General features: G+C 35.8%; 2 protein-coding genes across 3 annotated transcripts in view; one reads left to right on the plus strand and one right to left on the minus strand.

Annotated features, from left to right (window-relative positions):
- LOC123616494 (uncharacterized) overlaps positions 1 to 14685 on the minus strand; it is a 436127-nt gene that overhangs the window by 412858 nt on the left and 8584 nt on the right. The gene's annotated exons all lie outside the window — the stretch shown is intronic.
- On the plus strand, positions 1989 to 13883 carry GIMD1 (GIMAP family P-loop NTPase domain containing 1). Its single transcript, XM_010953631.3, has 3 exons — positions 1989 to 3316; positions 4579 to 4973; positions 13547 to 13883. Exons 2-3 carry the CDS (start codon positions 4581 to 4583, stop codon positions 13805 to 13807), a joined length of 654 nt encoding a protein of 217 aa, XP_010951933.1. The 5' UTR covers positions 1989 to 3316; positions 4579 to 4580; the 3' UTR covers positions 13808 to 13883.

Genomic DNA, 14685 nt, shown 5'->3' on the forward strand with positions numbered 1-14685 from the left:
GAGTCTTTAAAATATGAAACCGCCAGTTTAGACTAAAACCTTCTCCTATTCCCATCAATATTTCTGTCCAGATATGGGCATTTTTCATTGCTCCAAGAACCCTCAAACTATATTCAAATTAGGACCATCTGTTCTGGAAATTTAAACTGCTGACCAATGATCTCTAAAATTTTTTGAAAGGTAAGACCTGATGTCGTATTCTAAAACCAGCTCAGATTGAGTCAATCAAGTCACCACCAACACTAGCCAGCTTATCAATGTTCCCTTTGACTTGGAGCAGTAAGGGCCAAGGCTAAGGTCATTTAGGCATCATAAACACAGAGTCTAGGTTATTACTCTAAAGGTCTTCTTTACAATGAAAAGACATAACATACAACCAAGGGGATCACAGTTCAAGTCAATGCAAACTGGAATTTGTCTAAAATTGTGAGAGTAACTTTAAATCAAACTGCCATAAGTCAAGTACTACTTATACTAAGACTAAATTTAATGGCGAAAAGAGACACAATTTTACTGGGTATAGAGACATATAATTTATATAATTATAATGTGTACACATATACATAAACATTAATACGTGTGTGAGACATATAATTTATATAATTATTATAAATATATAATATAATATATATTAATGTGTGTAGTACGGATTGAATTATGCACTCCCCACACACCAAATTTCAAATATTAAAGTCCTAACACCTAGAACCTTATAGTGTGACTGTATTTGGAGATAGGGCCTTTAACGAGATAATTATGTTAAAATGAGTTCATTATGGTGGGCCCTAACCCACCATGACTGATGTCCTTATAAAAAGAGGAAACTTGGATACAGACATAGCAAAGGAAGACCATGTGAAGACATGGGGAGAAGACAGCCATTAACAAGCCAAGGAGAGAGGCCTCTGAAGAAACCAACCCCATTGACACATTGTTCTCAGACTTCTAGCCTCCAGAACAGTGAGGGAATTAAATTCTGGTGTTTAAACCACTCAGCCTATGGCACTGTTATGGCAGCCCTGGCAAACTAAAACTGTGTGTGTGTGTGTGTAATTTAAAATATAATTGTTACTATGTCAGCTAGAGTAACTCTTAGCACATAATTTCTCATGTCATAAATTATGGCAAGTTCAAGGTCCTCCCAAAGAGTAGTGAAAGCTCCTAGAGAATAGTGTCCTTCTTGCTGCAAACTCCTGCCTCTCCTGATTCAGATCAGATGTCATTTTATAATCTCCAACTTTTGTGGTCCTTGTCCTTTGCTAACCTTGGGTGGACCTCAGGCCTTTCCCATCAAATTTTAATTACCATTAAAATAAAATAAAATAAAATAAAGCAAAATGTTAACAATGACCAAAACCAAAGTGCAAATAAAAATCCACCTTCATACAAGGTAATTGTGAAATGGCTGGCTTTACATCTCAGAAATGTGAAAAATTAAAACTGAACATTAGCTATCTCTGCTCTAACGTGGTCCCTTAGCCATTTCCACATGGGGGAGATTCAGCTTCCTCTCATGTTCTAATGTTATAGTTCTTATACTCTCCTCCTCCTCTTCTCTTCCTCCTCTTCCCTCTTTTCTATCCCTCTCTCCCTTTTTCCCTCCCTCCCTCCCTCATCCTGTATAGATCCTGCTCTTCTCTACTCCTTTCTTGGATCTTCCCTCATCCCCAGCAGTTTGGCTACCATTGTTAATGAGCTTGGCTCATGCTCTCAGGATCCCTGTTTCTACCTCAAGTAGCTAATCAAACTATTTTCTCAAAGACAGTTTCCTTTCTCAGAAAAATTCTAAAGCCAGCTGTTAAAGTTATCCCTGCTACACTGTGTTTAGCCAAGTTACTCAAAGGAGTGAAAGTAATATTTCAAGTTGTTTTTTCACCCTGATTCTAAAAGAATGAGTATCAATCATTAAACATTATCTAATATCAATACATTACCCTTCTATAGGATCGCTAAATTAACTCAGATCTAAAACTTTCATTAAACCTGTTGAAAATTATTTTTAGATTCTACAGTCTCTCTGGAAATTTTCACCAAACCTGTGAACTCTGAACCTTATTTTTTAAACCATCAACTGTTGCATTCAGCAAATGATTTAAACTATGATTTCAAAGAGAATGCTTTGAAAACTAAGGACCTTCTACACTTGTCACTTTCTATAATGGACAAAGAAGGCTTAGTTGTGCCTTTATTCAAAAGATCTTCCACACAATTAATATGTGTTGATGTGAACTGCCTAGTTGAAGAATGTCAATTTATGGTTTGAGGAAGAAAATGAAAATAAATTCTGGTTCAAAATCACTTCTTAGGAAACAGGCTGCTACTGCCACCTGGGGGAGGTTCTTTCTGCTTCATTCAAGAAAGCCAAATGTGCTTGTCAGATGAATGAATCCCGTTTGTGTTTTCCTTTTCATATCCACACAGGAAGATTTTTTTAACTTTCTGCCCATGAAGTCATAAGGCATTCCAGATGTCTCCAAGATTCCTTCACACAGAAAGACATACTTCACAGACTTTTTGAGAGGTACAGGAGAATATGAACCAGAATGTAACCATATGAAGGTTTCTACATCTTACACACTCAGAAAGTATATTGGAAAATATGGGTTATATACTAAGAAGTAGGAAAAAAATCAAATATAAGCTTTTAATAACAAAACAAAACCTCAATGTTAAACAAAACGTATTTGGCCTTAAATTACAGTTAATTGTACTCCTTTTCTGAAAGACGCTATTATTAATTGATATGGAAACTGAATGTACTGATACAATTATGCTAGTGATCACATCAAAATAATAAAACTCAATTCTATGGAAATAGCCAAGAGTTTTCTTAGAGTTTTTGAATTTATAACTAAATACTGTTATGAACTCAATATTTATTGCATGTACATGTCTATTTGTTGAAACTTTTTCAGGAAGTACTAATATGTCAGCTACAATGGAAAAATTATGACTATTGTTTTCAAATGTCTAATTTCTATTTACACTTGCCAATCTTGCATTTCTTTAGGCTATAAGATAAATTGTTACCTATTAGCAACGCCCTAAAACAAAGAAGTTAATTTGAAAAAGGAAGTTTCAGGAAGTAATTATTGAAATTACACGTCTGTCATAAAAAAGTCAGCGTTGATTAAAGGAAGACAACTAACCATTTGTAGAAAGGATTCTGGTAATAGATTAACTAAATAAAATACATACAGTATCAGTCTCAGAGTGGTACAAAGACACTGTCAGAAGGTTGAAGTTCATATCAAAGAACAACTATATCAGCTCGAGGGAAGCCTTTGTAGAGAAAGCATTTTTAAGACTGGAAAAGGTATGTGAAACACAGCAAATCGGTTGGGGTTCTATAATTAATTCTTGAAAAAAAAATCATTGTTTAATTCAGGAGTAAAAAGGAATCTGAGTGACTATGGTGCAGCTAATACAGCAAATGAGCTGGGAGATCCGGGGTCACCTTCAGGGACCCCTAAAATGAAAATCTTTTAAATGAGGGTGTGAGTTTCCTTCAAGATACTCATATTAGGGTCTGGAAAGATTGTAGTTAGGGCCTTAGAGGACAAGAAAGTCCAGAGGTACATAAACCTTTACAGTAAAAGTATAAGTTATAAGCAAAAAATAATATATATGGCTATTAAATATCTTTATTTTTGAAACAGCAGATTGAGTACATTTGGCAATTGGCCAGTAGCTCTGCCTTATTGATCTAATGAAAATTACTGACAACCTTAAAATGCTATAAAGGGGTTATTTCTGTACAAAAAATTAACTACATTGCAGGGGTGTTGTAAAGGGAATAGAGTCTCCCAAGGTTCTCCTCCCTCCTAACTGAACTGCACAGTATAGCTGGGCTTCACTTTTCTTCATTAAAGAGTCAATGTTTTACTATGGTGAACCATGTTATTTCATAACAGAAATTGCAAGTAGTTCTCATTTTCATCAGAATGTTGCCTTATTGTTAAAAAAAATGAGTAAACAGAAACAGAAGTCTTCCTTTAATATTATTCATCTTTCACAGGAGAGAAGCATTCAGGAAGTCAGGAAAGATGGTTTTTGCAGATGCCACTTGTGTATTCAAGGGGTGTGGAGGCTGGGGGTTGTTTAAAATACAAAAGGGACTGTTTTTTCCACTGTACTGTTCCTGCTTCTCCTCCAGGAATGCATAATTTTCAAACACTGCTGCTACCTTTGTTCCTGAACTGAGGAACAGCAGCACCCATTCCTAAACCAACTCACCTATCACATTGATGAGTTGACATATTCCTCCTAAATATGGTTTACATTATCTTCATGTGATTTTTTTTCTCATTTTCCTGCAATGATTGCTTCCTCCTCCCTTTTCTTATCTGTATTTGATTTCTCTCTCCTTTCACTGCAAACTAATATTATTTCCATTTTCCCTCTTTCACTGGGGGATCCCCACTTGAGTGGAGTGTTCCTCCATGCTTTAGGCACCAAGAATGAGGGGGAAGCATATCAAAGGCCATACCTGGAGTGCTCAAGGCCAGGTAAGAAGACTTACATTGTCGGTGAGTGTAGAAGCCTGACTGTTTATGCTGAACCTTTGTTTACCCACAGCCATGATGGACTCCAGCAAGATGACCATCAACTTGGCCCTCTTTGGCATGACTCAAAGTGGAAAAAGTTCTGCTGGAAACATTCTTCTGGGAAGCACTGACTTCCACAGCAGCTTTGCTCCATGTTCTGTGACCAAAGATTGTAGTCTGGGCCGCAGTTGTCACCTCCGGGGCTTCATGCGCCGAGGGGGACAAGAGATAACCCTGCAGATCCGGGTGTTGGATACTCCAGGTTATCCGCACAGCAAGCTGAGCGAGAAGCATGTGAAACAGGAGGTCAGGGAGGCCCTGGCACATCACTTCGGGCAAGAGGGTCTCCATCTTGCACTGCTGGTCCAGAGGGCAGACGTGCCTCTCTGTGGACAGGAAGAATCTTCCCCAGTCCAGATGATCCAGGTAATACAAAGAGGCAGTTACACTAATGACATTATTCCCATTTGAAGGATATTGTCTTAATTGGAAAGAACTATGGAAAACTGGTTCAAAGACTGGTTTAAAGAACGTTTGAAACAATTCATTTTTAAAAAGCAATCACACAGAAATAACTGGCAAAAATCCTTGATTTTCCCACCAGGAGTTATTTTTACAATTTCCTTTAAGAAATTCAGTCAGTCATTTTACAACTGGGTCATAGAAGAAAAAAAAACAAAGAGAGCGAGAGAGCGAGAGAGAGAGAGAGAGAGATACTGAACTTTAGAGGTTAACTAAGTCTCAAACCCCTAGGAACTGTGAATCTGATTAAGTTTGTAAATGTGGTCTGAGGCTATCTACATCAGAATCAACTGAGCTGCTTGTTAAAAATGCAATTTCATCCAGGCCCTGCTGAAACAGAATCTCATGAGTGGAGCTAGCATATTTGTATTTGCACAAAATCCCCATATATTTCTGTAAAACAGTCGAGCTTTAGAACAACTGAACTAAAATCCTGACTTTCATCCATTCAACATCAAGGGATAATCTCTTACAGTTCACCAACAAATGGGGGTTTACACACTGATTCAGTCATTGAACAGAATCCTGCACAGAGACAAATGACTGGTGAATAATATATGAGCCCTGCCCTCCAAAAGCTCACATTCTAGAAGAGACAAATAGATAAGTAAGTATAAGACAATGCATTAACTGCCAAAATAGTATTATGTATGACTAGGGGGAAAGGAGGCATCGCTGAGACTTAAACCATGGTAAACATTCAGGGGAGATTTATATTTTACTTATAGGAAAGAAATCAGGAATTTCAGAAGCTCTGCTTGCCTCATTATCTGTGGGTTCACAAACTGCTCTATCCCAGCCATGAGAAGATTGCAGGGAACTTAGAGTGAGCAAAAATATCACATGCTCACCTTTGCCCCGTAGTTCATCCCTGTTTGTTTGTTCATTTATTTTAAGTCACTAAGTTGGAAGCTTATTTAATCAGTCTTGGAGAGGAGCTGGGCAGAGGGGAAAGGTCCTGAGTATGAAAGCAGCTAGGACACGGAGGGAATAGCAGCTGCACTCAGTACACATACATATACGAATAAGGCCCATGTAGGACCAAAAGTTCCTGGAAGCCGCTGATTAAGCTGCTCCAATCTATTCAGTTTCTTGATTCTCCAGTCTGGGGCCACCCAAATTTAACTGCTAGACTTCACTAGTATTACTCAGTCATCTCATTATGTCACTGATCTAAGAGAACTTATCTCTACTAGAAGCTCCATGGTTAAGTTACATGAAGAACAGAGCAGACATTTTTCATCCAAAATGAATTTGTATAAATGTTACTCTTCTTTTGATCCAACCTCTGATTATGTTGATGTAGAATCTATTATACTTAGAAAGATAGTATATTCTGCTTTAAAGAAAAATATTTTCCTTTAGTAAAGCCATAAGATTGTCCTAAATGACAGACACATTTTGTTTTCAGTGACTGTGTATGTTTCTAAAAATGAAAAAAAAAAAAAAGCCATATGTGTAATCACAAGAAACTAGTGGAAAAAATTAGGGTGACAAGAGTATAAAAAAAATCCTCATCATCCAACTCCTGAAAAATCAAGGACATGCTGTACAAAAGCAAAGAAGAGAAGATGATTGCAATTAAGAAACAATGTGAAATCTAAGAAAGACCATAAACCTCCCCCAATCTATTAAAGCCTGAATTTCAAACAACATTTTTCATAGAAATCAAGTGGGGGGCAAAGGCCTACAACCATGCTGTCAGTGTAATTTTTAAAACGTTTAAAAAATCCATTTAAAGCTGCTATTAAATAGACATTTAGCTTAAGCTACGGATGGATGTAATTCAGTAAGTGCATAAATATTTCTCAAAAACTAACCTGACTCTCTCCATATGTCTCCAGATTTTTCTTTCTGCTGGTCCTATGCTCAGCCAAAGAGGATTATTTTAAAAGACATACATTTTGAAAATAGATTTTTCCAGTTTTAGGATATAGAACAATATTCTAATCCACTGTTTTTTTATACAAGTAAGTTTGATTCATACATGTCTCTGATCCTTTTAAATGGTATTTGGCGTGCAGCCTTCTTCTTTTACAGCTGCCTTCCTTAAGTCAGTGTCCAATTCAGAAGTTGAACGCAGAGAGGAGATGGGCTAGGGCAAAACTCGGATCCAGATATTTTTTTCGAGAATAAATAACTTCTCTCTCCCAGGAGAACTCAGCAGCCAAGATTTAGTAATCCTCAGAGAGGCCACGACCCGAGAGGCACCACAGTCCTACTCTGGGCTTACACCTTGATCTCTGGGTGAAGATTGCCTAAGCACAGGCTGGCTGTTTATGACCTTTTTTCTGAAGGTGCCTCAGATACTGGTGGCAGCCATCTGGATGTGCTCACAGATTGGGAGCAGCTGCAGAATGTCTGAATATTCAACAGGACCAGCAGCTGTTAGGAAGGAGCAAGAGCTAGCTGTTAAGGTCCTCTGTTTCCAGACACACCCTGGATTTCTTTTTCTTCCTGGCTCATGTGAAATAGGGAAGAGAACATCTGCCTTCTCCTTTTTCCTTTCCCCCTTTCTGGGGGCACTGATGCCTTTCACTGAAGGAATCCTTCAAGGTCAACTGCTGGAGAAGTGACATCTTCTTTCCTGTGCTTCTCTGCTGTCTCCTTAAATATCTCCCAATTTGTGCTCTAAGGTATTTTATAGAGGGGTTATAAGCTGCCAGCTGGGACAAATGAAACATTTCCTCAAACTATCTCTTTTTCTTTATTTATGTTAGGCCTTCATTAATTTACAGCAAAAAGGTGGAGATACAAGTCATCTCTCCAAAACTGGGGAATAAATCTGAAAGTTACCTATCATTTGAATATTATTTTAAAAATCCCCAAATAATGAATCAGAGCATCTATGATAAAGTCACCTTAAAGAAAGTGCTAGCATGCAGCCAAACTGCACTAGGAATTGAATCCAGGAACTGACTAAATTTTTCCCACAATCATGGTATCATGTGCATATTATTGCTGTAAACAATCAGGCTTCAAGCATGTATTTTTGATTTTGAATGAACAATTCGACTGTTGATGTTATAGGTAGGTATGCACATAAAAGGTTCAGAAAGGCCAACGCAGGGCCTGAACATACCAAACAAAGATCGCGAACTTAGCTATTCAATATAATTTAGTTGAAAAATAAGCCTGTTACAATTCTAGGTATATGACTATGTTACTAAGACTTTCTTGGCTGCAGTTCCTTACTTATAAAATGGGGATAATTTACCTATGTTAAAGAGTTCTGAGGGTTATATTTAATAAATGCAATGTGCTTGGCATTGTGCCTGACTTAGAACAGATTCACAGTAGGTTTGAAGAAAACTGCCATTACTATTATTGTTTTTATTGTCATCATCACTACCCAGATTGTTATGAGTACCTATTTAAATGAATTACTAGATATGAGCAACTTATTATAGAGATTAAGAACATGGTTTCTGGAGTAAATTATACCTGTTTAAGTTCCTACTTAGCTATTTGTTTTGTAACCTTGGGCAAGTTAACTCCTCCAACTTCAATCTTTTCATTGGTAAATTGGGAAAGATAATAGTGTCTACTTTACTTGGTTACTTTGGGGATTAATGTCATGTTAACATAATAGTAAATTAACTCAGACATAGGTACATGACAGGTGCATAATAAATGTTAACTTATGGTCAGTATGACTTTGTTGTTAGTATCTGACTTACTCTAAAATTGAGACATATTACTTATAGCCTTCTTTGGAACTATCTTGATAGGCATCACAAAAAAGTAAGAGTAAATCAAATTTACACAGCCTTGATTTATAATTATAAGAACTTCCTTCTTAATTCAGAAAACAATCTGGGAAGAAAATTCACTGGCTTAGTGATGTTAAACTGAGAAGCCCCAATTTAGTGAGAAGGACATGGGCCTGGCAGTCAGGGGATCTCTGTTACAGGCCCAGGTCTGCCAATAATCAGCTCTGTGGCTTTGGCCAAGCCATTTAACATCACAAGACCTTAATACCCTCATCTGTAAAATAAGGCAATTTGGATAGATGATCTCTAAGGTTGAATATTCTCTAAATCTGATCTAATGAGGTCTTATCATTCTGCTTTGGCTCTCTAAGAAGGAAAATGTGGTGCTTTAAGTGGGAAGAGAGTTAGGGAATAGAATAAAATATAAAGAATGGTCCTTATTGTCCTCCTGATCCATGATAATTTTTTTCTCAGTTGATGTAATAGTTGGCTTTTTTTAAAGTTTCCCCCTAAAAAGTCCAGATGCTATGATTTCATCAACCACAAACAAATGGGGCAGGGCTGGTGAGGTCCTGGGAAAATGAACATAATTCCTGGAAAACAAAGTTTATATCCTAACTAGTTGTCCCAAAAGGACTAGATGGACTCATACCCATTAGCACTTTGAAAGCAAACAAGTCATGATTGATTGTAAAATTTCCATCTAGCTTAGTACTATATTTAAATTATTAACACCAGATAACTTACATTAACTTATCTTGCTTTTGGATTTTTATGTGAGGTATCAATCAAGCATGGATATTCTTTCTCTGGGTCCATAGAGAACATGTTTGGCCACTAACATGATGACTATACACCAAGCAACACTACTTTCAAATATTCAACTATTTTCCGGCCAAAAATCAATCTAAAGAATATAAGCTAAATCAACCATTTTCTTCTATTTTTGGCAGTAATTCAGAAGTGCAATTTCTCTCACAGTTTAGGACATGAGCATCCTTTCATAAATAATTATCAACATGTAAAAATTTCCCAGTGGCTGAACACATGGACTCGTAAGCAGTGTCGAGCTTACAAATCTATTATCCTTAGGTGCTTTAACTCATTTTTCCTGAATGATATTATGGTTTAAAGTATAGGAAATGTCTGGTGAAGACAAAGAGGGAACACGTTAATGTTACAATACAGAAAGCTAGGAAATAAAAACACACTGTGAATGTTATACCACTTAATGTAATAAGCACTAACCTAGCAAGAGAAGAATTCCATGTTATAATATATAACCCAGGAGAGAACCATTTGAGCCAGTTTATTTAGCATGATTTTTTATGGTGATGTTTTTAAAATATTTAAAATCAAGTATAGCTCATGCATCAATCAACAAATACCCAGGGAGTAGGTATGGGGGTAGATCAAGGGGTTAAGGGTAGTAGCTATTTATTAACCTGTATTAAACATTTCAAGATTATGACAATCAATGTGAACACATCAATAATGTACTGGGTGAGGATCAGGTCTGGCTCTAAATATGAGAAACTTTCAGAGACAGGAGTGCTAAAGAATCAACAGTTGTATAGAAATAAATTCCAATACTATACAATTCCCAATAATGCTCACTTTCTTTACTTGGTATATCTTTATTGCCTGATAACTCCCTTGTTAATTCCTATGCTTAAGGCATAAACTCACACATGGAACTTTTCCTGACCCCTCCCCTTTACCCTCACTTTCCACCCCACCACCCAAAACTGAGCTAAACACCTGCCTCTATAGTGCCAATACATTTTCTATCACAACACTTGTGATTACAACAAATTAAGTCTTATTTTCCTGTCTGTCTCTCTTCCTTAGCATTAAGTTTAGATAGTAAACAAGAAGCTCTTCTAGATATGAGCAGGAAAGGTATCCGTTTTGTTCCATTCCTTGTCCCTGGAACTAAGTAGACCCTCAATAAGTATTTGCAGGAGTAAATCATCGAGGGTGCTGTCTAAAATTCACATTATGAGGCTCCATCCCTAAAGATTTTGATGCATTTTTAGCAAGTATCTAGAGTGATTCTGATGTAAATGACCCAGAAATCTTATTCCCAGAACCTAGATCTGATATATTTAGCACTTCACAAATTTTTCAACAATTTGGATCAATTTGCTAGTGCTGCCATAACAAAGTACCACTAACTGGGTGGCTTAAGCAATATAAACTTATCATCTCTCAGTTTTGGAGGTTAGATGTCTAAAATAGAAGTTAGCAGGGTTAGTTCCTTCTCAGGGCTGTGAGTGAAAGATCTGTCTAAGGATTCTCTCCTTGGCTTATGGATGGCTGTCTTTATGCTCACCTGGTATTCTCCCTGTATTCATGTCTTTGTCCAAATTTCTGTTTTATAAGGATATACTGGATTAGAGCCTCACCCTAATGATCTTAATCAATTGCATCTGCAATAACCATATTTCCAAATAAAATCACTTCTGAAGTACTGAAGGTTAGGATGTACTTATCAATTTGGAGAAAGGGGATACAATTCAAACCACAGCATCATTTATTTATTTTGCAGTTCTCTGACTTCTCTCCCATGAGAGATGTGTTACAGTAAACAACACATATGACAAACTCTGAAGAGGTCTGCTAATTTTGCTATATCACTATTAGCTAAAATGTGATGTTGACATTGCACATATACTTAGATTTACACAAGAGCAATGTTCTTTAAAGTTGGGTTAAGATTATGCTAATTTGTGTTTTAAAGGCACATAATATGTGCCAATTAAAGTACCTCTTTGAAAAATTATATTGTAAAGTTTAGAATCTTTCTGCTAAAATTATTATTCCCTAATGTGTTGATCTTGAAATGTCAATTCAGATTTTCTTGAAGCAGGGCATTTTTAGGGGAACTAGAAATATACAATTATTCTATGGCGTAGACAAATTTTGAACAGATATAAGGAAAAGTTTTGGACCTATACCTTGAGAGAGTCCCTCTGAGTACAAAATAGTAATTGCAGACTACAAGCAAATCCATGATAATGAACTATAGAAAAGAGTTTTACAGGGAAGTACAATTTTTGTGTCTCAAAGATTAAATTTCAAAATTGAAGACTTAAAACTATTAAATAAAACCCTAAACCCCCATTTAAGATGATGCTCAGGGTCTCAATTCCAAATTAAACAGATATTTATTGAGAGTTTACAATGTGCTAGTGCTTTTGATTAATATAGAAAGACATAGACTTTGCCTTCAAAGAGGTCATGGTCAAGAGAATGTGAAAATAAAGAGTTCTGGTAAAATTAAGAGTTATAATGTAATGTATTAAGATGTATAATGTAATATATAATGTAATGTATTAAGAGTTATACTGGTTACTATGGTTTTGAAATGTTTCTAATTTTAAATACATTGTCCCACAGTTACCATATTTTCACATTAGATGTCTATGTCCTGATTCTCCTTCCTCCCTCCCTCCCTCCTGCTTCCTTCCTTCATTTTTCTTTCTTTTCCCTTTTCTCTTCTTCCATCTTTTTTTCAGTTGTTCAGTATTATAAATATGAATCCTACATTTGTTATATACATTCAAACCAGTTCCCAAACTGTTTTTCAATTTTTTCAAGATTTTTATAAACTAGAGTTTGTGCTAATACTCTGTGGGTTTGTGGTCAACTTATGCATCAGTTTTTCCATATCATAGTGGAGATAATATTAGTATCTCCCACAAATCATCATGTTGATCTTCAAAAGAGATGAAGCACGTAAAGTGAGTAGCATAATAGCCAGCACTAAATGTGAGTTGTTCTCTCTTTTTTCTTCTAGTTATTAGAGGTTCTGAATATTTCTTGTTATGTTTATTACTAAGTGTTTTGTACTTTTCTTGCTATTATGAACTGGTAGCAGTTTTAGAAATATTTTTATCATGGAAGTGTTTGGAATGGAGGGAATTTTATTGTCCCATTGTCATGATTTCATATAACTTTGGAAATATTCAAAAAAGTTAACTGGTTATTTCTAGGTGCCTTCCACATTGTGTGAACAATCTGTCACATGCTATTACTTCTGCTTTATGTCAGCTTATTTTCACTAATCAAACAAGAATTTATTACATAACCAACTTCTACATATTACTAAACAAAGGAATACCAGTCTTTAGTGTTTTTCACCTACATTAGAGGAAGTCATTGGATAAATTGGGTTTGATTCTAGGCATGTGATCAGGACACAAATCACAGTAATATTCTGTAGTTGTTCCAAATTACCAAATGTATTTTGATCCTGGCATTTCCATGTCATCTGACTAATCAATAGACTAACCAGATTATGTAATTACAAATTGTTAGAAAATGCTTTTAGTGATGATGACACCATCCCTACAAAAAAAGACATGACGTTTCCCTTGGGCAAGGTCTTCTGACTTAAAGGAATTCAGTGGTCTAACAGATTCAGGTTGACAGGCAAGTATAAATGATTGCTGAATGTTATAAATGTAATTATATCATATGCACCATTGATATAATGCAGTTTTGTAGTTGTATATACATGAGTTATAACAGCAAAAATAAAATGGCAACCTAAACCCTTTTTTAAAGAAAGTCCACCCACCTCTCTCCATTTGCTTACATTATTTGACCCCATCTTCACTTTCCATTATATATATCAGCTTTTAGAACCATAATGAGGTATATATCTGTTGACTATGTTAAAACATAGTAACTTCTTTGCTCATTTTTTGAGAAATATAGTCCAAGGCAAATAGCCGTTTAACTTCTTCTCTCTTTCAGGAACTTCTGGGACATGCCTGGAAGAATTACACTGCCATTCTTTTCACCCACGCAGAAAAAATAGAAGAGGCTGGGTTCAATGAAGATGAATACTTACATGAGGCCTCTGATACACTGCTAACCCTACTAAATTCTATTCAGCACAGGTATATTTTCCAGTATAAAAACCGAAGCTCGCTTAATGAACAAAGACTAAAAATCTTAGAGAGAATCATAGAATTTATAAAAGAAAATTGTTACCAAGTTATTACTTTTAAATAAAATTTAGGTAAAAGGAAAAGGGCATTGGGTTTTACAGTCAGCAACCCAGTTTCAAAAATGCCTGTTAGCATGGCTATGGACCATCAGAATTCCCATATGCTGTCAGTGAGACTGTACTTGGTATTTCCACTTGGGAAAACTGTTCAGCAGCTAAAAATAACATATAGGATTCAAGATTCTAAGGCAAATCTTATGACACAGTAATCACACTCCTAAGTGTATCCAACAGAAATATATATATTTGTACATTAAAAGACTTGAATGTACAAGAATGTTCACAGCAGTACTATTCATAAAAGCTAAAAACTGGAAATTACCCAAATGTCCATTAATAGTACATTGGATAAGGAAATTGTAGTATATTTACACAATGGAATATTATACCATAATGAAAATGAGCAAACTACTACTGCAGGTAATAAAGGAATTACCCAAACATAATGTTGAAAGAAGCCAGACATAAAAGAGTACATACTCTATGATTCCATTTGTATAAATTTCACACTATAGTCGAAACTTATGTAATTTAAACTATTCTGATGTGAGAAGTGTTGGAAGTCGGAAGAGTAGTTACCCTTGGGGAGGAGATAGTAAAAGCACAAACCAAGGCAGCTTCTGAGATTCCGGTAATGTTATATTTCTTTTTTTTTAATATATATAAACTTTTTTTTATTGAGTTATAGTCATTTTACAATGTGTCAGTAATGTTATATATCTTGATCTGGAAGCTGGTTTCATATAGTGCATTCATTTTGTGGACATTCAACAGCAAACACTTCTGCTTTATGAACTGTTTGGTATATACAGTACACTTAAAGTTAAAACTCAGGAAATTACTATATATTTTAAAAACACTACACTACTTAACTTGATGCTAA

Source organism: Camelus bactrianus, chromosome 2, assembly GCF_048773025.1.
Source record: "Camelus bactrianus isolate YW-2024 breed Bactrian camel chromosome 2, ASM4877302v1, whole genome shotgun sequence".
Classification (NCBI taxonomy): domain Eukaryota; kingdom Metazoa; phylum Chordata; class Mammalia; order Artiodactyla; family Camelidae; genus Camelus; species Camelus bactrianus.

Coding starts and splice junctions, on each gene's coding strand:
- GIMD1 (XM_010953631.3), top strand. CDS start 4,581: ATGATGGACTCCAGCAAGATGACCATCAACTTGGCCCTCTTTGGCATG. Junction 4,974..13,546: donor CCCCAGTCCAGATGATCCAG/GTAATACAAAGA, acceptor TCTCTCTTTCAG/GAACTTCTGGGACATGCCTG.